The 21,083-nt window shown below is 47.9% G+C and overlaps 1 protein-coding gene across 1 annotated transcript; it reads left to right on the top strand.

Moving 5' to 3' along the window:
* Nucleotides 1-11,330: 11,330 nt before the first annotated feature.
* C3H1orf216 (chromosome 3 C1orf216 homolog) lies at nucleotides 11,331-14,559 on the top strand. The gene is made up of 2 exons (XM_061186804.1): nucleotides 11,331-11,516; nucleotides 13,618-14,559. Exon 2 carries the CDS (start codon nucleotides 13,623-13,625, stop codon nucleotides 14,310-14,312), a length of 690 nt encoding a protein of 229 aa, XP_061042787.1. The 5' UTR covers nucleotides 11,331-11,516; nucleotides 13,618-13,622; the 3' UTR covers nucleotides 14,313-14,559.
* The last annotated feature ends 6,524 nt before the right edge of the window (nucleotides 14,560-21,083 follow it).

Raw genomic sequence — 21,083 nt, forward strand, 5'->3', positions numbered from 1 at the left:
ATGGCTCTGGACATCTCTCCTAGTATTACTTCCTGGGTTGGCCACTAACTTAATTCTTCAGTGTTTACAACATCAACTTATGGGATACCTGGGTGTCCTCCATTAAATATTTGACATTTTATCCTAGCAGCTTCCTGGGTTGATAACTTTTGGTGAAAGGGGTGGTTGGAGGAAGAAAAAGTGTGGCATGACAGAAAATTACAGACAGCAGTGAACGTCAAAACTGGGATGACTCCTTCACACCCCTATGATCTGCACCATGGTGACCAGGACTCAGTGAAAGAGAGACTTCTTAGAGGACCTAGGAATCGACAGATGGGCTGTTTTATTAGTTTTGCCCCTTCCATTTTCTTTTATGCCTCTTCCCAATGCAGTCTCAAATTTCCAATTAACCTGTGCTTCCTTTATAATAAGGACTCAAACTGGTACCCAAGTCAGAAAGAGCAACTTTTCTGGAGTATGAGGATGAAGATAAAAGGTTACATCCAGTGTCCGTCGACATTAGATATTCCATGGGGCAGAGAGCTCTCTCTTAGGACTGAATTTTCGATTTGAAGCACTGTTGCTCAAGGACCTTCCTTCTCATTCTGACTGGAAGAGTTATATATAATCATTATTCATTGCATTAAACTGGGTTGAGTACATTGTCCTGAGCAGAGGGCAATTTAATACTTCATTACTTATTTTGAGAAAAGATCATCATGGAGTTTCATCAAAATATTGTTAGGATTGCCACCACTCCCAATTTTCCCTGAACTACCATGAGGCTGTCAGAGTTTTAGACAGATTTTTTTTTTTTCTTCTCAGAACCAAGTGTCACTGCTGCTTTGGATAAACATTCCATGTAAATACTGTGGTTTCACTGTCAGGAGCTGGACTTGGGAAGCTGGATGAACTGTGCCAGTTTTTCACTGGCAGATAAGGAATACCAATTTAACTGGTGGAATTAGGATATAGGTTTTCTACAGTTGTTTGTAATATGCAAGATGCTGACTTCGATGGAATTTACATTTGTATATTTGTAATCTTGTAATGGTGAAAATGTATATAAAGATGTTTTAATATGTATGTAGTTTTTCAATAAATCCCAATGCCTTGAAGGCAGGATTTGCTGTCCAGATTGAATGCTCATTCTTAGGTCAGAGCCTGTCTAATGTTCAGCATTTTGTTTTCAGAGTATCTGTCTCTCAGGGGAGGCCTCTGGGCCTGGAGTGAGAGGCTGCTGCCATTGTCCCCTCACTGTCTTCTCAACTCTGGTGAATTGATCGCATTAACTAACCAAGTGGTTTGGGTTCAGTGCAGGTGAGGAGAGTTTACATAAATGGTGCCTGTTGTTATAGCCCTTTGATTGGCAGCCGTGGGTCCAAGGTGAGCATTATTGCCTCTCCCTTTGAGCTCTCTAAACAGTGGCCAAGGCTAGGCAGCCCTTGCTAGGCAATAGAGAACTAGGGAGGAGGGCTGGATATTTCTCCCGTTTTGCTTTCCCATATCCTTTTTTGGCAGGGAGAGATGGAGAAGAGTATTAGGATTGACCACTAAGGATAAGAAAATCAGTGCCTGAGAAATCTAGGGAGCAAAGGGTTTCTATTCTAGGCTCCAGAAGGAAAGCACTCTTTGGAGAAAGAAAAGTTGAGTCTTAAGCTCTGGGTCGCTTTTCCCCACGTCACTGTAGCTGTCAGAAGGCAAGCTAAGCCTTGGTAATAAGATTGAAGTGGAGAGTCGGGACCTGACCATATGACCTGTGCCCAGAGCACTGAGCCTCTAGCTTCAGCTCCATTCTAGTGAAACTGAAGCCCAGGGCCTGTGCTGTGGCTCCTGCTAGGACTCAGCTTCACTAGCTTGGAAATTATCTGCTTGGAGGGATGAGAGCGCCTGAGTCTGGGAGATGAGGGTGCTCAGTGTCAGTCCTTTCACCTCCTCTGTGTTCCACACGCTGGGGTAGGGACATGTGGTATTTACTTGATTTAAACAATTCAGTCCACAGCTGCACAAACCATACTAGGGTCTCTTCCATAAAGCATCAGGTTATACTCACCAAAGCGCTGTAGAGACAAGGTACTCAGCTTCCTGTGCAAATTCTCAACTGCCTCTCTACAAACTTTACCCCACTTTGAGAATCTCTAATGGCTCAATGTGAGTGTTTCAGGGTTTTATCTCCCACAGATAGATCTAATATCGCTTGGGGCTTCCTGTCCCGAGGCTTGTACACCTCAGAATAGGGGAGAGTATTTCTGGGAGGAATATTGTCATGATACTCTCTGATGGTATCATCCCTGAGATGGCATTATATCTTCTACCTTTGTGTCCTACTCACTGCCTGGCATATGGTCTGGAATGTGGAATTGCCCAGTAAAGGGTGAATGAAAAATACCAAACCTTTCAGAGCCTCCATTTATATCTATAAAATGAGGATAATCATTCATGCCTGTCTCAGAGTTGCTGTGAGGCTTGTTGGAAGATGTATGTGGATGCATTATGTCGAACACTACTCTGCAAGCATATGAATTTGCCAATATTACAACTGCATCATGTTTTGGGGACCACTCCTCAAAGGCCTGTTGTCTCATAAGCATCTCAAACTTGACATCTTTAAAAATGTGATGTTCCTTCTCTAAAAACCTGCTCTTCCTCCTGTGTTTCCCATTTCAGTAAAAGGTACTCCACGTACCCAGTCACTCAGGCTGGAAACCCAAAGGACATTCTCGACCCCTCCTTCCTTACTCCCATAATCAAGCAATCTCTAAGTCTTCTTATTTCTACTTCCAGATTGCATCTTGAATCACCTCTATAGCCGATGCCCTAATCCAGGATTCCATAATTTCTTACCAGGGTGTTGGCAGTAGCCTCCTGATCTCCCCACTCCTATTTTTGCTTCCTTTCCATCCAATCTGTGCACAGCAGCCAAAGGGCGACATTTGCATAGTTAAATCGGAGGATGCCACTCCCTCACTCAAAACCTTTCTGTCTTCCAGTGCACTCAGGATTAAGTTCAAACTACAAGACCCTCCCTGATATAGTTGTGCCTCCCAACCTCCTATCATCCACTGTTCTCCATTCACATTACACAAAGCTTCAGAGCCTTCCCCCCCTTTTTTTCAAATGGACTTTTCTTTTTTTTTTTAATTTTATTTATTTTCTTTATTTTTTATTTATTTATCTTTTGGCTGCGTCGGGTGTTAGTTGCAGCATGTGGGATCTTTTGTTGGGGCGTGTGGGCTTCTCTCTAGTTGCGGCACTCAGGCTTCTCTCTAGTTGTGGCGTATGGGATCTTTCATTGCAGCGCTTGGGCTATTCACTGCAGCACGCGGGCTTCTCTCTAGTTGCAGTGCGAGGGCTCTAGAGCGCACGGGCTTAGTTGCTCCGCAGCATTGGGATCTTAGTTCTCCGACCAGGGCTTGAACCCGCATCCCCTGCATTGGAAGGTGGATTCTTAACCACTGGACCACCAGGGAAGTCCTCCCTTCATTTTAGAAGGAACCACAGTCTGGTATTCTTGATGGCTGGTGGGGTACAGGTGGGGGTGAAGAGGCAGCTCCCAGCTCCAGGCTGGAGAATCACTGGGCCCAATCTAAGGGGTGGAAGGTGCAGGGGCAGGATTGGGAGTGAGTCCTGTAGGTTTTTCAGTCCCCATCTCTTTTTCTCAGAGGCTGAAGGAAGGAAAAAAGCTGACTGCCCGCCCCTCTCTTTGTTTGTCTTGTCTAACTTATGTTATTTATCAAAAAGACAGGTTATTTGGAAAACCAGATGGACCCAGGCAAAAATCATCTGGGTTTTCCAAACGTGAAAAATTAGGTTCTGGGGGCCCAGGAGGAAAGGCGTATGAGAGAGAGAGAGAGAGAGTGTGTGTGTGTGTGTGTGTGTGTGTGTGTATGGTTGGGAGGGGATGAGGAGTATTGAAAGTACTTTATGTCTCTGTAGTCAGACCCGGAAATCCCTCCATAACATCCAAGCTTTCCCCCTCCCTCTTTTTCCTTCAAGTTCTTTATGATTACAATCTAAATGAGAAAACTAAAATCTTTATATTGGTGGCTGGGAGTGCTGAAAGGTATAATTGGCCAAGAATGAGAACATGTCAGGGCTGTAGCAGAACAGCAGCCGACGGCTTTCTGTAGCTCTCCTGCCCTCGCCTCCTCCCACAGATCCATTGGGTTAGTGAGAGTGTCAGGGTACAGAGAGGTTTCTAGAGCAGAGACCTGGTCCACCTCTTGTCCCTTCAATGTTATCATCCCAAAATGATCACAGCAGTTATGGAAGTTAGACATTAGGGGAAGAACTTACCCTTTCATAACTTTGTGATGATATTATGGCCAAAGAACACTGGGGGTTAAGGGCTGTAAGTCCATTAAATATCCAGGGAAGGAGCCAGCTCTGTGGCTACAACCAGGAATTTTTAAAGCTTGTGGTTCTGTTACCTCTGGGCAGCAACATTATTAGGAAGGAACTAAAGTAGGAGGCTATGGAGGCATGACTTTTGGCTGCAATAGAGGAAATGTTCTGGCTGAAAGCATAGAGAGAGCCCTCTCTCTACATACACACATGCACACTCACAGAACAGAGCCAAGACCCTTTCTGGCCTGAAGAATCTTTGGCAGCAGCAAGAGCACTTGTCCCATTTTGAGTGTCATTTGTCACTGAGCCCTGCCCGGCCCACTCACCCATTGTCACAGTGCCATCTGACTGTGAAAGCCACTTAATAACTTGATCTCATCTGTGTAATCTGAGTTAATACTAGCACCACAGTTGTGAGGATTAAATTTGAGAAATCTGTAAAGTGTCTGCCTCCAGGTCCAGCACATAGTAAATCTCAGTGAGTGCTTGTTGAATGAATGAATCCGTGAATTGGAGCATTAAGGCTCCCTTGACCATTTCCAACGGTCAGTGTGTAACAGCTCGAATAACAGGCTTGTGGGCTGTCCTGTGGAGCCTGGAGCCTGAGGCATGATCTAACCCTGCCATTCATGTAACACATGTTTAATGAGTATCTGTGGTATGTGGGGTAGGCCCCGTGATGCACAACCCTATCCCCTTTAGTGAAGGCTTTGCTGGCCCCGCTGCAGACAGCCTTCAGTGAGGGGACGGCCTCAGCTGCAGAGAACCCCTTACCCAACGCTCACGCCCCATTCCAGCACAGCCCACATCCAGTGATGACAGGAGTGTAAAGGCCTGGCCACCTCAGCTCATTTTGGGACAATTCTAAAGGGCCCATTCTCACTTCAGAGCTCCCTGGGAGGTTGGCTGAGGCTGTCATGGACCTGTATGGTAGTTCAGCTCCTTTCCCCTCACTTCCACAGACGTTGATCCCAAGGGCACTTCTTAGGAAATATCCGGCATCCTAAACTGTCTGAGTCTGCTTCCTGGGGAATCCAGCCTATGAGTGTGCTAGTCCTGGTGGCCAAGGCTTTAGGACAGGAAAGGACAGAGACTCCTTTGCAGTTTCCAGCATTTGTTTCCAGCGTTGGAGGTGTCCATGCTGCCTTTTTATGTCCACCAGAGGGCAGCAGCAGCATAGCAACCTGTCCTCCTGAGGCTCAGTGGGGTGCGCTTGGAGGTCTTTCCCCCAGCCCCCTCCAATTTCCCACCCCTAGTACTGAGTATTAGGCAGGATCACCCTCCTAAGGGAAGAAAACTTTGGGAAACTGTCTAGGCCTTAGTTTTGTCAGTCTCAACACGGCCCCCTCCCCCCCCAGTGCCAAGGCCAATCTGTCTTCCTAATGTGGACCCCATCCCCCTCCTCAGTGGGCAACCTCCTTGCCCAGGATCTCCCACCTCTCCACACTCACCATCCACAATAGATTTGTTTTCTGTGTGACAAGGTAATTATGAGCTTGGGGATAGGAGGCCTAGGGGCCAGTCTGAGGATGGTCACTTCAATCTGGTTCTGCCTGTTCTGCTAACATTATTGATTTTTTAGTTTTATTTATTATGATGATTTTTCTGTGTGAACTGGCTCCGATGACAGGAGGTATGGAGGTAAGAGGGCAAAAGTGAATTTATTCTTGTCACAATTTAGCTTCCTGAAACCACCCACCCGACATTTTTTTTTTTTTGGTCTACTGGTTTTAGCATCTTTGCTTACCTGCCTTCATTCTGTTCCCTACTCCCCAAATTTCTCCCGATGATTCTTCCAGGAATTGGAGCCAGATGTGGCTAGAGAATGCCATTAACTTATCAGCAAGCCTTTATTGCATTCCCATTACTAGTCAGTTATTTCTAGGCTAAGCTCCCCAACTTCCTGCTTCTTTCTCAGCCCTTCCCCTGGGGCAGTCCTGAGACAGGCCAAGCTACGTGCTTTTTTTTTTTTTTTTCCCTGCAAGAGTTTCTCTGGCTGTGAAATGGGTATGAGGAAAACCTGACGAGGAAGCTTTCAGAGAGGGAGATTGAGATTGAGTGGAGCCTATTCAAAGAGCGTGCCTGCCTGACCTGCAGGCTACTAAAGGCCTCCCATGGTGTACTCTACTTCCTTACGGAGACCGGGAGGGGCAGGGTGGGACGGTGCACAGTGATTGCCTGATTGCCGAGGGAATCCGCTGAGGCCGAGGGCGATTTGTGGAGCCACGTTCCCCCAGTCTGTTTTCTCTGTGTGTGCCAGAAGAATGAATAAATCATTGTTCAGGGGTGGGATGCAGCTGCCGGGCTCCTCCCCTCGGCACATGCCCCGACTTCAGCTCATCCATTGAGGGCTGCTGGAGCAGAGCAGTTTATACACCCAGCTCCCCAAATCCTATTGAGGCCTCCCCCTTTGCACGAGCCACCGGCTCCAAGCCCATTCAGCCTGGCCCTTTGTGCTGGAGGTTAAGTGGTTACATGTGGGGGGCACCCAGAAAGGACCTGTCAGTTCCTGAAAGGCTGTGCTGATAGCGTGCCCTCCTACTGATGAATGGGTGGGTGGAGGAGAGGTGGGCGGCCCGAGGGTGGGGTGGGGGTGAGGGCAGGGGGATTATGGAGTCCATGGAGGCAGCTGCTAGGAAGGGGGTGGAACAGGCACTCCTTTCTCTCATTCTCCCTTCAGATCGCCTTCTCTACTTCACTCTGTTGTGGGCTCTGGGACCTTGGATTTGGCTTCTCTGGGCTGCTGGTGGAAGAGAGGCTATTTACCATTTGGGTGCATTGGGGAGAAAGAGTCTATACTACCTTTCAGGCTTCCAGCATCTCCAAAACACCCCTCAGTTTCTCCTCTTTCCCTTCAGGGTCAGGAGGGAGGATGCAGGGGGGCTTGGGTAGAGAAATTTATCTCCTAGGTTCATGTGGAGCAGTGCATTTGGAACTGCCCCACTGAGCTCTAAAAGCTTCCTGGGAGGCCCCTCAGGAGCTGTTCAGGGTGGATGGTTCAGGGTAGGAGAGATCTCAAACTGGGTATATTACAAAGATTTTGTTGGAAAAGGACGATTCTAAGGCTTAAGGGAAAAAAAGCCTTAAAACTTCAGATTTGATGTACCACCCCCTCATTTTACAGCTGAGAAAACAGCCATGTTGGGGGTGGAGAAGGGACACATCTTACCTAAGGTGATCACACATCAATTTCTGGATAGATTAGAGTGACACTTTACCTTTAAGAGGTGGTAGAGAAATGGATGAACAAAACAACTAGGTCACCAGCTTCCTAGGCCTTCATTTCCTGAGCTGAGCTAATTCTGGGGAATGTTTTTTTTCTGCCTTAAGGGCTCTCAGGTACTTCAAAGGTCCTCCAGGGCTCTGCCTGGCCTTAGGAGCCCAAGTAACAGTGTTCACAATTTTAATGTTATTTAACAATGTTCAAGGCATATTATCTTTATTTAACCTAAAAAGGTTAAAATGCTTTGATTTGTCCAAGTTCCCGAAGCCATGTGGGAAGTTGACAGATGATATGAGCTCAGGAAAAGAGAAGAAAGCAGGTCACAATGTAGCTTGTCCCCCAGGATTAGATGCCTGTGCTTTGTTTTGATGTGGAATCTTTGGGGGCTTCCTCAGTTATTTCCCTGCTGTTCACAGGATGAAGCCCAAGCTCCTTGGAATGCTGGTCAAGGCCTTTCACAACTGGGCCAACTTTATCCTCCAACCTCATCTCCCATCTCCATTTCCTCCCAAGCTCCAGCCACACTGGCCTCCTCTGTGTTATCTGAACACGCACACTGCATACAGTTTCCGCTGACTTCGGCTTTCTCTTGGTGAGCTTCTATTCATCCTTCAAAACCTGGCTCAAATATCACCTTTGTGAAGCCTTTTCCTTCCCCTCTCTTGGGCTCATTACTTTTGCCTTCTAGCTCTGTTGTAGGACCTATCACGTTGTATAGCCCACTCTTTTCTATTTCCCTTTCTAAACAGAGAGCTCTCCGAGGCCACCACCAATTCTGATTCTGCTCTTAATCCTCAGCACATTACCTGGCACAAAGTAGCCCTGTGTAGCTGTGTCCTGAATGTGAATAAACGAATGGGAAGGGTCAAGGTCCTTGAGATTAAAACACCTTGATCCTAGCCATCTCTTTTTTCCTGGGAGTACTGACATTGAGAAATTATCCACCTATAGAGGAACTCATGCCGGTCCTATTCCCTGAAGTAGAAATTCCTCTCAGCCTCCCTTGTCTCCTTGCCTAACATCCCAGGCCCCTAGGGCCTGGATCTGGCTACTCACTGCTAGCCAATCTTGGCTCTGACATCTGTCTACTCACCAAGATAGTGACTCACTGCCCACTGCTAGATCTTCATGATGGGCTGGCCTTCTGCAGAGCCCTGTTCGGGCTGGTACTGTCCATCTCTGGTGATTTCTGTGTCCCTGCCAGTTAAGTCCCTGCAATCTATGTAGCTGGGTGGACACAGACACAGACACCCCTTCACCTGGGGTGACTGAGTCCCTGGCATCCTGACTGAGGAAGCCTCTGGTGACTGAATAACAGACATCTGTATATCTGCTTTTCTGTGGTCATGGATGCCCCTGCCTTCCTGGGGGTTTTTGTTCTCCAGGCTCCCAGCTCTCTGAAAGTCATGGAGCTGCCAGGACCACTGTCTGAGCACTTACTGCATTAATTATATTTGCTAGAGTATCCCACCCAAGATTATCCTTGACTAAGAAAAGAGAAGCTACATTCTGATGCCCTTGGAATTCACTTTACCTGTCAGGTATTATGTTATTCAGAAATAATCAGCTTTATAGAACAATGGAGTGACCAACTGATGACTCAGCTATGTCAGCTTATTGCACGCTGAGTATAATACAGGCTTTAGATCAACAATCAATATATAATTCTTGGTTTTTTTGTAACCAGAATACATAGGAAGAGGTAGAGGTAGGTGTGGCATGTTATATGATTGTACCTAATGACTTTCTCAGAGAGCTTGCTTCCTGTTTCTGACATTCTACATTCTGCAGTTCAGGAGGTTTTAGCATCTAGGGAGAAATGTTTCTAACCAGGGAATGCAGAGACGATTCCAATGCGTTTTGGGCTCCTCATAATACTAGAGGAATAGAAGAAAGGAGGTCACACTTGTAGGCTGATAATGGCTATTAAGGGGAAACAGAGTTGCTACTACTTAATGAGCGCTGAGAGGTGCGTCAGTGGGACCCAGGGGTCCACCTTGTGCTCTTGTATTAATCAAGATTCTTTTGATTGCCAGTGAAAGAAATTCCACTCAAGTTAGGCTTGGCAAAATAAGGGCCTTGTTGTAAGGTATACCTAGGCCTCAGGAAACAGGACAGGACCATCACCAGGACTTCTGTCTTTCTGTGTCTGTATGTCAGCACTATTTTCTCCTACTACAGACTGACTTCTATTTGGCAGGAAATGTGATTGTTACAGCCTTAGGCTCACATCTTCCCTGCTTTGTCTTCCTTTAATTTTATTTCAAAAAGTCCCAGAGAAGGACTCTGACACCTAGAGTGGGAGTCCTATTCCTAGATTCATCAGGCTTCCATATGACCCACCTAGTTAGAGCTGGGAGAGACAGGAGAGGTAGGAGGAGGCGCTATTCAGGGCCCACCAAACAAACAATTAGATTTTGTTGTGACTTTATGACATAGGAAGACCCGTATCACTGCAGACCACCAAAGCTCAGAGACTTTACAAGTGAGGATTTGGGTCACCTCATAAGGAAAAAAACTCCAGCTGAAGGTAAGGGGAACTTGCAGTGGATAAGGGAAAAGGGAGACTAGTTAGGCCTCAGGACCTGATGTAGAAATGGGGCTGAGGTCTCCACATATATATTTTTAGCTGGGGGAGTGTCCAAAGCTTGAGTTACTTCTGCCTTTTCCTTTTTATTTCCTTTTCCCTCTTAAAATAGGAGTTGTCGTAATCATGAAATGTTTTTTTTTTCTCTTCCATTTCCCTTATTTTGTATATAGGATTTGTTGGTGTGATTTAATTTGCCATTTAATCTCTAGGTTGCAGAATGGTAAACTGGAATTAAGTTGGAAATGGAAGAGGATGCCTCATTATGGAGATCAGACTCAAATTCTTCTTTTAAAACAAAAAAAGCAAAAGAAAAGAAGGAGGGAAAGACAAGGGTATTTTTTAATGTATTATGATTCAAAGATGAATCCATATGAGTTTTGTTTTGTTTGTTTTTAATTGGTGGCATGGAGGGGGTAGCATGAGGAAGGTATAGCCAATTGCTTGGTTTACTCAGTAAAGCTGGGGGGTAGGAAGGACCTCCTGGAAGCTCATGTGCCCTAAAGGCTAAACTTGTCCCAGACTTCTTTCTGGGGCTGCCTCTCCCTAACAGCAGCCAGTGCTTTTTGGTTTTCTCATTAGAGTCAGCAATTACTCTGTTCAGTAAGTGACTTTAATTAAATAAGCACAAAATGAACATATAACTTCAAATTGTGATAGATGCTATCAAGAAAAGGATCAAAATGCCCTGGGATAATATAAAAGGGGGAACTAATCTGGCCTAGGAGGTCAGAGAAGCTTCATCTGAAAAGAGATCTTAAGTATGAGAGGGGGAAGAGAATTTTAGGCAGAGGGAACAGTGTGGCAGAAAGGAGCGTGAGGCCCAGTTCCAGAGACTGAAGGGCAAAGGCTGAAGCTGGAGAGATAGAGCAGGATGCTCAGAGCCCTGCGGCTGCAGCCTTAAGGATTTACCCTGCAATGCGGAAGCCACTGAAGGGTTTTAGGCAGGAGGGTGGTGACAAGATCAGATTTTCATTCTGAAAATGTCACTGCATGTGCAGTGAGGAAAACCGATCGGAGGGACCCAGTAACTGCAGTTAGGGAATTAAACAGGACCTGCAAGGCCTCAGTCCTGGCTGCCGAAGGCGGGGGAGGCGATTCCGACTCCCCGGCAGGCGCGCGGCTCCGCGGAAAACCGAACCGGCACACGTGGGCCAGGCTGCCCCGCCCCGCCGCGCTGACGCCGCCTGACTCGGCAGTCCTGGCTTGCGCTGGGCGCACGGCCCGGGATCCCACACCCCACGCGCCGGCCCGCGTGGACGCCCAAGCCTAGGGATTCCTCTATCCAGCCCCCCTTCCTCGCAGCCCCGAGGGACGAGTTCCCGCCGCGAGGCCCTCGGAACCAGAGCCAGCCGGGCGGGGAGGCGCCTCCAGGCCGTGAGTCGGGGCCCGGAGCGGGAGGGTTTGGACCCCAGCAGGGGGCGGGGGTCACAGCCTCTGCCCAGCTGCCTCTTTTGGAGAGATTAGGGATGGACGGTCTGTATCCTCTGTCTCCTGGGGGTAGTCTCCCTCTTCCGCAAGGCTAGGCAGGAAGGGAGGCCGCCTCCCCCCATCCTTACAGAGCGCTCTCCCACACACAAATTGCGGATTAGCTTAGAGAGAAGCCTGATCCTGGGGTGTCTCGGTTCCCATTTTACCGTCTCCGAGAACCCCTAGATCCTCAGCAAGACCCCCACCTCATTCCAGCTGCCTTCACGGCCCCGCCCAAGTTTAGAAAATAGAAAACATTTGGGCGGGGACGATCTCCAGGCACCTTGCTTAGCGGGATGGAGTCTGTAGGTTACGAAGGGACTGTCCCTACCACTGCCCCCAGGACTTCTTCCCACTACTGGATGTGGGGAGGGTCCCTGCCACCTCCACTTACACTCTCCCTCACTCTTACTGATCCCCAGTTTTTCTAATCCTAGTAATTTATGGTCAGTAGGAACTTCTTGTCAATTTAAACCCTTATCTTGGGAGAAGTCGGTTATTGGGGAGGAAAGAAGAATGTGGTGTGTTCTCTCTCTAGGGCCTCAGGATGGAGCAAGCTAGAGGCAGGGACCCGGGATAGTACTAGACATGGAGGAAAGGGGCAAGGTCAGAAGAGAGGCTTGTCAGTGGGAGAAGGGCTTCCTCACTGGGCAGAGGAGGGAACCCAACCCAGCTCTTCCAGCCCTGGGCAGTCAGCAGTAGCCTCTGCTACTCTTGGCCCGTCTCCCTGAGCATAGATATCCCACTGCAGTCCCCCTCCCCCATTCACTTACTCACTCAGCAAGGATGTGCTGATGCCTGCTTAGTGCCACGTTCTGTGCTGGCTCCTGAATATGATGGAGGGTATATAGAGGAATTCCATGTCTAGCTAGGGAGCCAGTAAGCTGCTATTACAAGATAGAAAACAAAAACAAAAAAAAAGCTGAATAGACATTTATTGATCATAAACTATGTGCCGGGGACAAGAAACAAACATGAATAAGACAGCATGTACCCAGGGCAGTGGGGATCCTGAGGAAAGCATAGTTAACTGTGTGTGTTTGTGTATATCGGGGCAGTGGGGAGGATATCAGTATGGCTTCAGGGAAGTGGGGGTATTAGAGCTGCATTTTGAAGTATGAAAAGGAATTTGCTGGGTGCAGAAGGGAAGAGCTTGGAGGGAAGGGGAGAGGAAGGATATTATAGGCCTAGGGAGTTGTATGAGGAGAATAATGGTGTGTCTGGAGATCTCTGAGCAGTGTGGAGGCAGAGTGGCAAGAGGCAAGTCTGGAGCAGTGAGCAGGGGCCAGATGAAGCACGGCCTCACAGGCCGGGAAGAGGGTTAGCAGGAGGTTAGGGAGGGAGCCATTACAAACTTACATTTTTAACTAGAGGCAGAGAGATCAGTAAAAAGCCATAGCAGTCAGTAATCCAGGTTAGAAATGACCCAAACCAAGAGAAAGGGAAGATGTATGTACATGCACGTGCGTGTGTGCGCGTGCACACACACATACACTCGAAGGTTTTTAAGAGGAAGAAGTGTCCAAATTTGATGGCCAGTGAGAGGGGGAAAGAAGCCGAATGAGGAGTCCAGGCTGCTCTCAGTTTCTGGCTGGCGTGACTGACTGGAGAGTGGGGCCGTTTTGCTGAGTACACTGAAGAGGGGGAGTGGGGTGGGCCATGTAGAATTTGAGGGGCCTAAGGTTGGATGCAGAATTCGGTAGCGGTTGTATCTGGGCTGGAGACAGATCTGAGAGTCACCAACACATGGTGGTTCTGGAAGCTATAGCAGAGGATGAGGTCATCTGGGAGAAGCGCATAGAAGGAGAGGACAGCCTGCCTCAGGGCTGAGGGAAAACCCTGTGAGGAGACTGAGAATCAGCAGTCAGAGAGGGAAGAGGAAAACCACCGAGGGAGGTGTTACCAGAGCCAAGGGAAAGGAGCAGCCTTGTCCCTGCTGCTAGGCTGCCTCCACTTCAGGCACCCCACCCTGTCCTGCCCTGACTCATTCTCTGCTTCCCTTTTACAGACCAGATGTTTGCCATCCAGCCAGGGGTAGCTGAAGGGGGGCAGTTCCTGGGGGACCCGCCTCCTGGAGTATGTCAGCCCGAGCTTCAACCAGACAGCAACTCCAACTTCATGGCAAGTGCCAAAGATACCAATGAGAATTGGCATGGGATGCCAGGCCAAGTGGAACCCATACTGTTGAGGAGCTTCTCCGAGTTGCCCTCTGACAACCAGGCCTTCCAGGATCCTGGACTCCCTGAGGGGGAGGTCCGCAGCCCACCAGAAGGGGCAGAGATCCCTGGAGCTGGGCCTGAGAAGATGGGTGGTGCCAGCACAGCCTGCTCCCCTCTGGAGGACAACGGCTATGCCAGCAGCTCCCTGAGCATTGACAGCCCTAGCTGCAGCCCTGAGCCTGCCTGTGGGACCCCTCCCGGCCCTGGCCCTCCAGCTCCCCTTCTGCCCTCGGTGGCCCAGGCCGTACAGCAGCTGCAGGCTCAAGAGCGCTATAAAGAGCAGGAGAAGGAGAAGCACCATGTGCACGTGGTGATGTACCGTCGCCTGGCCCTGCTCCAGTGGATCCGGGGCCTGCAGCACCAGTTGGTTGACCAGCAGGCCCGTCTGCAGGAGAGCTTTGACACCATTCTAGACAACCGGAAGGAGCTTATCCGCTGTCTCCAACAGAGGGCAGCACCATCCACACCCCAGGACCAGGGCTAAGGGTGTCTCTGTACAGGGGTGCAAGGGTTTATGTATATATTTGCAGGCATGTGTGTGGTTGTACACAAGCAACTACAGATTATTTGCTGGTATGAGTGCAGGGAAGCATAAGTGAGTATGTCAGTGCTAACATGTAGGCAGATGTGCACAGGCCGTGTGAGAATCGGCAGCCCTATGTGTGAGTATGTACATATGTGTATGTATAATATGTATGTAGGAGGAAGTAAATTTGTATATGCATGTGTGGATGGGTACCTCACGGTGTGTGTATATGTGCATGAGCGAAGATATATATGCAAAAGATGTGTGTTTATGTATGAGTGAGTTTGAGCGTGCAGATTTGTGGTGGGTGTTTGTGAGTGAGCCCTTGTGTGTGCAGGCCTATGTGTAGGGGTGCATGTGTGCAGGTGCGTGCATGGGATGTATACATTAGGAGCATGTATATTTGCAGGCTGACTCAGGAGCAAGTGTGTGCAAATATATGTTCAATTGCACACATGGGGCATCCATCCATACCTTATGTTACCCGTGGTCTCCACTAGCCTTTTTTTCTCCACAGGGTCCCACTGCTCCCTGGAGAGAGGGCTAGCCTGCTCTCATTATCTGAAGGTTGTGGCTGATCCTTTCTCTTGGATTTCTCGGCTACCTCTCCTTATCCCTCCCCTTCACTCCTCCCACATCTTGCTCTGCTAAGGCTGTTGTCCCTGATGGTGGATTTGCTGTAGGAAGTTAGGTCGCTACTCTGGCCTACTATGGCTTTTTGGCTGCAATTTTGCCAAGGCAATTGGTAGAGAACTGGTATCAGGGAAGGGAGCTAGAATGGTGATTGACACCATGGCAGGCTTGGAGGCGGGATCAGAGAAGAAGATAGGGGACTGTCCCACTTGAACTCTGCCACTGGGCACGTGGGAGATGGGGATGGGGGAGATGATGATGGCAGAACCCTGAGAAGACTAGGAGAATGGGAATTCTACAGTACCAGTCCCAAACAAATCACACCTCTCTACTGCAAGGGAGCTGTTGCAAACCATATTGACTTAAGCTTCTGATGAAAAGGAATCTGTGTTAATATAATGTCATATGTCAACTACACCTCAATAAAAAATAAAAAAGAAAAGGAATGTGTGCTTTCTAAGCTTGCAAGGAGTGGAGAGGTGTTCCAAGGCTGTTGGAGAAAAATCTTACTTCCCTCTCTGTGCTTCTACTTGCTGTGCCTCTCTGGCTGTAGCAACATTAGGTGTCAAATTAATTTGGTTAATTTCCCTGAAATCAGACTGTCTGGGCCAGGAGGAGCCACAGTCTGGCTCTCCAGAGTGGGCATTGAACAGTGTCAGTCCAGCCACTAGAAGCTCTTAGGATGCTGGGCCATACCCTCTTCTGTGACTGCATGGGGTTGATAGGCCCCAGCAGAGGCTCCGTGAGGTGGAGAGCGGGTGAGTTCTGGAGAGAACCAAAGACTAAAGTAGTTGAGCTCCCTGCTTTGCTTTTGGGAGCCAAGAGGATGCAAAATCCTGATAGGTGAGCAGTGACACAGAGGTCACTGATGCCTCTGGCCCTGCCTCCCTATCTGTAAAATGTGTGGGTGCATAGGTGAAAGGTATAGGGAGTGAGGCTGAAGCAATGGCCCTGGGAACTCTGTGTCTCACTTTTGCATGTTGAGTGTGAACCTGGCCTCTGGACCAACGAAGATAAACTGCGGCAAAGAAATTCATTTCTTGGGTTTGTGTTTCTATTCTACCTGTTGTTAGGTGACCTCTTTTCCTCACTGTCTGAGCTCCCTTTTTGAGCAGGGTTCTGGGCTGGGAGCTGGGGCGGGGGTGTTGGGAAAGACACTGGGGGGAGGAATTCATTCTGCTATGGCTGGCAGTCTCATGGGGGTTATGGGGAGGTGGATATGGGCGGAATCTTTCTTCAGGGGCCTCTCAGTCTGACAGGGGAGACTTTGGCCTCTGCCCAAGAGCCCCATATGGGATTGTCCTTGTCCTAAGTCACCTTTGGGCCTGAAAGGGAGGGGCGTCAATTGTGAGGGACATATATGCACCTCCGACACTCATATATCACACTCACATACTCAATCTGCCCTGGAGCCCCCACTTCCCTGAAGGGGGGGTCTGATTGTGAAAGACTGAGTTAGGGTCCTTAGATGGTTCTGACACAGATGTAGTTATAATACATGTACATGACTTCAGATATGTGTTGACGCCAATCTAGATTAGATCTTCTATTTTACATTAGTTTGTATGATGATTCATAAATTAGTTTCTCAAAAATTCAATACTTTTATAAAGAAAGTATATTACAGTTGACCCTTGAACAACGCAGGGGTTAGGGACACCAACCCACCACGCAGTCGAAAATTTGTGTGTAACGTATAATCAGCCCTCCATATATGCAGTCCTTCCATATCCATGGTTCTACCTCCTTGGATTCAACCAACTGCGGATGGTGTAGTACTGTAGTATTTACTGTTGCATAACAAATTACCCTAAAACTTAGTGACTTAAAACAATCACCATTTCTGTAGGTCAGGACTCTCTCACCAGGCTGCAATCAAGATGTCAGTCCAAGGTCCCTGGTCTCCTTTGTTGGGAGCATTCAGTTCCCGGAGGGCTGTAGGCTGGCGATCACTTTTAGTTCCTTCCATGTGGGCAGCTTGCTTCATCAAATCATGCAAGCCAAGAAAGTTACAGAGTATTAACAAGACAGAAGTCACAGTTTTCTGCAACCTAATCACAGAAGTGACATTCCTCAGTGTTGCCGTATTTTATTGGTTAAAAATAAGTTGCTTAAGAGGAGAATATTACACAAGGCTCTGAGAACCGGGAGGGGGGGTCATCAGGGGCCATTTTAGAGGCTGCGTGCTACAGGAGGCATATTATGATTGATCAGATAAAGGCATATTTTATTGATTGTTTTTAATTATACAAATAAAAATTAATTCTACTTATAAAAATGGAAACATTTCAGAGAAATCTAATGTTTCCTTTTATCCCTCCCCAACAAGGTATATATATTTTAAACCTCACAAAGTATACTTCTTGCTGAAACAATCAGTGACCCAGGACATTAATAATTCTTGTTATCTCGACATTTGACATTTAAACAGAAACGATACTGGACCAATTTTTTTTTTTTTTTTAAGGTGTGTCTCATTATTTCTTTTTCTTTTTTTTAAAAATAAATGTATTTATTTTATTTATTTATTTTTGGCTGCGTTGGGTCTTCGTTGCTGCGCGCGGGCTTTTTCTAGTTGTGGACAGCGGGGGCTACTCTTCGTGGCAGTGCACGGGCTTCTCACTGCGGTGGCTTCTCTTGTTGCGGAACACTGGCTCTAGGTGCGCAGGCTTCAGTAGTTGTGGAGCACGGACTCAGCTGCTCCGCGGCATGTGGGATCCTCCCGGACCAGAGCTCAAACCCATGTCTCCTGCATTGGCGAGCGGATTCTTTTTTTTTAAAAAAAATTATTTATTTATTTTTTAAAATTTATTTTTGGCTGCGTTGGGTCTTCGTCGCTGCGCACGGGCTTTCTCTAGTTGCAGGGAGCTACTCTTCGTTGCAGTGCGTGGGCTTCTCATTGCGGTGGCTTCTCTTGTTGCGGAGAACTGGCTCTAGGTGCGCAGGCTTCAGTAGCTGCAGCACATGGGCTCAGTAGTTGTGGCTCGCGGGCTCTAGAGCACAGGCTCAGTAGTTGTGGCGCACGGGCTTAGTTGCTCTGCGGCATGTGGGATCTTCCCAGACCAGGGCTCGAACCCGTGACCCCTGCATTGGCAGGCGGATTCTTAACCACTGCGCCACCAGGGAAGTCTCGATACTGGACCAGTTTTAACAAATTCCATTTATTAAAAGACGTTGTTCTAGCAAAGGGCTATAGCTAAATTTGAATAACTTCAACTGTGAGGATTTCTAACAAGACAACATCAAGCCCTCAGAGCACAAGAGGGTGAATTTTCAGAAAAAGCCCCTTTCCTGAATGCGTGAAGGCTTTTCTGAGTTAAACCGGTGGTTAAGAGCACAGACTCAGAAGCCAGACCCCTGGATTTGGATGTTGGCGCCATTTCTTTCTGTCTCTGAGACCTTGGGCAAATCAATTAACTTCTCTGTTCTCCAGTTTCCTCATCTTAAAATGAAGACAATAGTAGTAACTACCTCATAGGATTGTTGCAAGGGTTAAATGGATATATAATATGCAAAATACTGTACCTGGCACATAGTAAACTATGTTAATGAGAATTATAATTATTATTATAGATAGTGCTTTTGTGATGCACACTTAACTTTTTCACAGAAAAACAATCAAATTTTTCCTTAAGGAGTCTGAATCTAAAATTTAAAAGACATCATTTTATTTATTTATTTATGGCTGTGTTGGGTCTTCGTTTCTGTGCGAGGGCTTTCTCTAGTTGTGGAAGCGGGGGCCACTCTTCACCGCGGTGCACGGGCCTCTCACTATCGCGGCCTCTCTTGTTGCGGAGCACAGGCTCCAGATGCGCAGGCTCAGTAATTGTGGCTCACGGGCCCAGTTGCTCCGCGGCATGTGGGATCCTCCCAGACCAGGGCTCGAACCCGTGTCCCCTGCATTAGCAGGCAGACCCTCAACCACTGCGCCACCAAGGAAGCCACTAAAAGACATCATTTTAAAAAGCCTTTTAAAAAATAAAGCTGCCTAATATTCCTCTCCATAAGAGAGCTTTCTGAGCTGAGAAAAAGATGAAAGCCAGACCAAGGAACAAGTGTGGTGAATTGCATGTTGACAGGAGCCCTGCCAATCCTGGGTTTAGGGACAGACCCAGCCCCTGGTGTGGTGGTGGGTTAGGGAAGGAGCTTGACAAGAGCAGGGAGTCAGGGCTGGAGCCAGGCCAGCAGAGTTTGGGGCCAGGATGCTGAGGCAGGACCCCAGTGGATGAGCTGACCCAGCCAATAATTGCTGTTTCCAATCAGGCACGCTGGCCATCAGGCCTGATTGCGGGAAGCTATGAGGCTACTGTTGTACCTGTGTGGGGAAGACCTGGTCCAGAGACTGTCTAGACTGCCTCTGTTTCTTTGCCTGTGGCAACTGTACAGACTGAACGAGGAAATGGGTCTGAAGATGCTTTGTATGCATTAAAACAATCAAGGCCCCCCTGCACAAGGCCCTACAGTGCCAGCCCTGCCCTTGAGCAAGTCTTGCCTGCACAGGTAGATAAGACTTGCATCCAAAAGACTAATGCACTAGCCGCTCAGCCAAGGAGAGGGGGAGCTGTGGCTGACCTCTGTGAAGGTCTTGTTGCCTGAGACTTCTATACTTGGGAGGTTGTTTTAAAGTCACTGGGTGGTGATTTCTTAGTCCCTGGAACAGTGAGAAGAGTGCGGAAGTTTCACGCACTAGGGAGGGGTTTAGCCAGTGAGCCACCTCCCCCTTCCTGCCAGAGTGAAACCCCATGACCAGGAGCAGGGAAGTCTAACTCAGGTTTCTGGTCCTACCTGAGGAGACTTGCTTAATAGGAGGAATGAGGGATGAGGTTGGGGCTGAGACCCAGAGACCCACAGGTCAAGGCACACAGCAGAGGCCTGAGCAGGCCCGAGGGACAGGACTGAAGCATGGAAGGGGTTGGCAGGGAGGTAGTGCAGGGCTGGGTCCTCTGGGGAGAAGAAAGGTCTGGGTCCATGGAAACTTTCTCTCCAGGGACCCCAAATAGGTCTGCACCATCAAGTGTTGTCAGAGGGGATGGGATTAAAACCTGGGGTGCAGAGAGGCAGGGAGTGAAGTGGGAATGAGGAGGAGTGTGAGGAGTTACGGGGATAAGGAGACTGCAGAAGGTAGGTGGGCTCCCAAGCCCTGTAGGCGTGGCATATATCGGGCTCTGTGTACAGATGGTGCCTGACTTATGATGATTCGATTTATGATTTTTTTAAAAGATTTATTTATTATTTATTTATTTTATTTTATCATTTTTGGCTGCATGGGATCTTCATTGAGGCATGAGGGATCTTTCCTTGTGGCACGCGGGCTCTTCCTTGTGGCGCGCAGGCTTCTCTCTAGTTGTGGCGTGCAGGCTCCAGAGTGCGTGGGCTCTGTAGTTTGCGGCACGCGGGCTCTCTAGTTGAGGCGCGCAAGCTCAGTAGTTGTGGAGCATGGGCTTAGTTGCCCCGTGGCATGTGGGATCTTAGTTCCCTGACCAGGGATCGAACCCGCGTCTCCTGCATTGTAAGGTGGATTCTTTACCACTGGACCACCAGGGAAGTCCCCGATTTATGATTTTTTAAAAAAATAATTAGAAATATCCTAGTATATTGTACTTCGGAGATAAAGAGTCCCTACTTCATCATCACCACCATCACCAACACACACACACACACCCACACAAACACAAATCAACTATTTACACATGGATTAAAAAATATTACTCTTGTGTATGAACAAAAATGAAAACACAAATAAATTACTTAAGGTATTCCAAAACCTTTTTCACATTCTTTCTTTTGTATGAATCCCCTTTTATTCCAGTCATTAGTGTTTGTGTTTTCTCATAAAACGTAGTCTTTATGCTATTAAGAGCATTGGTGATAAGCATTTCATTAAAAAGCATCTCAGCATTGTCTCTAGAATTTCCTTCTGAGACAGAAAACATTTCTGGGACTGGAGACTGAAGTGTTCACTCCTGTTTTCCTTCTTTCCAATTAAAGCTGATTCCATGACAGAAGTATCAATCTGTGGAAATGGCTTTTTTTTCCCTCCCCAAAGCAGAAAATTCAGCACCTGTACTTAGAGTTCTGTTGGAGAAGTGGCTGAAC

The sequence above is a fragment of the Eubalaena glacialis genome, chromosome 3 (assembly GCF_028564815.1).
Source record: "Eubalaena glacialis isolate mEubGla1 chromosome 3, mEubGla1.1.hap2.+ XY, whole genome shotgun sequence".
Classification (NCBI taxonomy): domain Eukaryota; kingdom Metazoa; phylum Chordata; class Mammalia; order Artiodactyla; family Balaenidae; genus Eubalaena; species Eubalaena glacialis.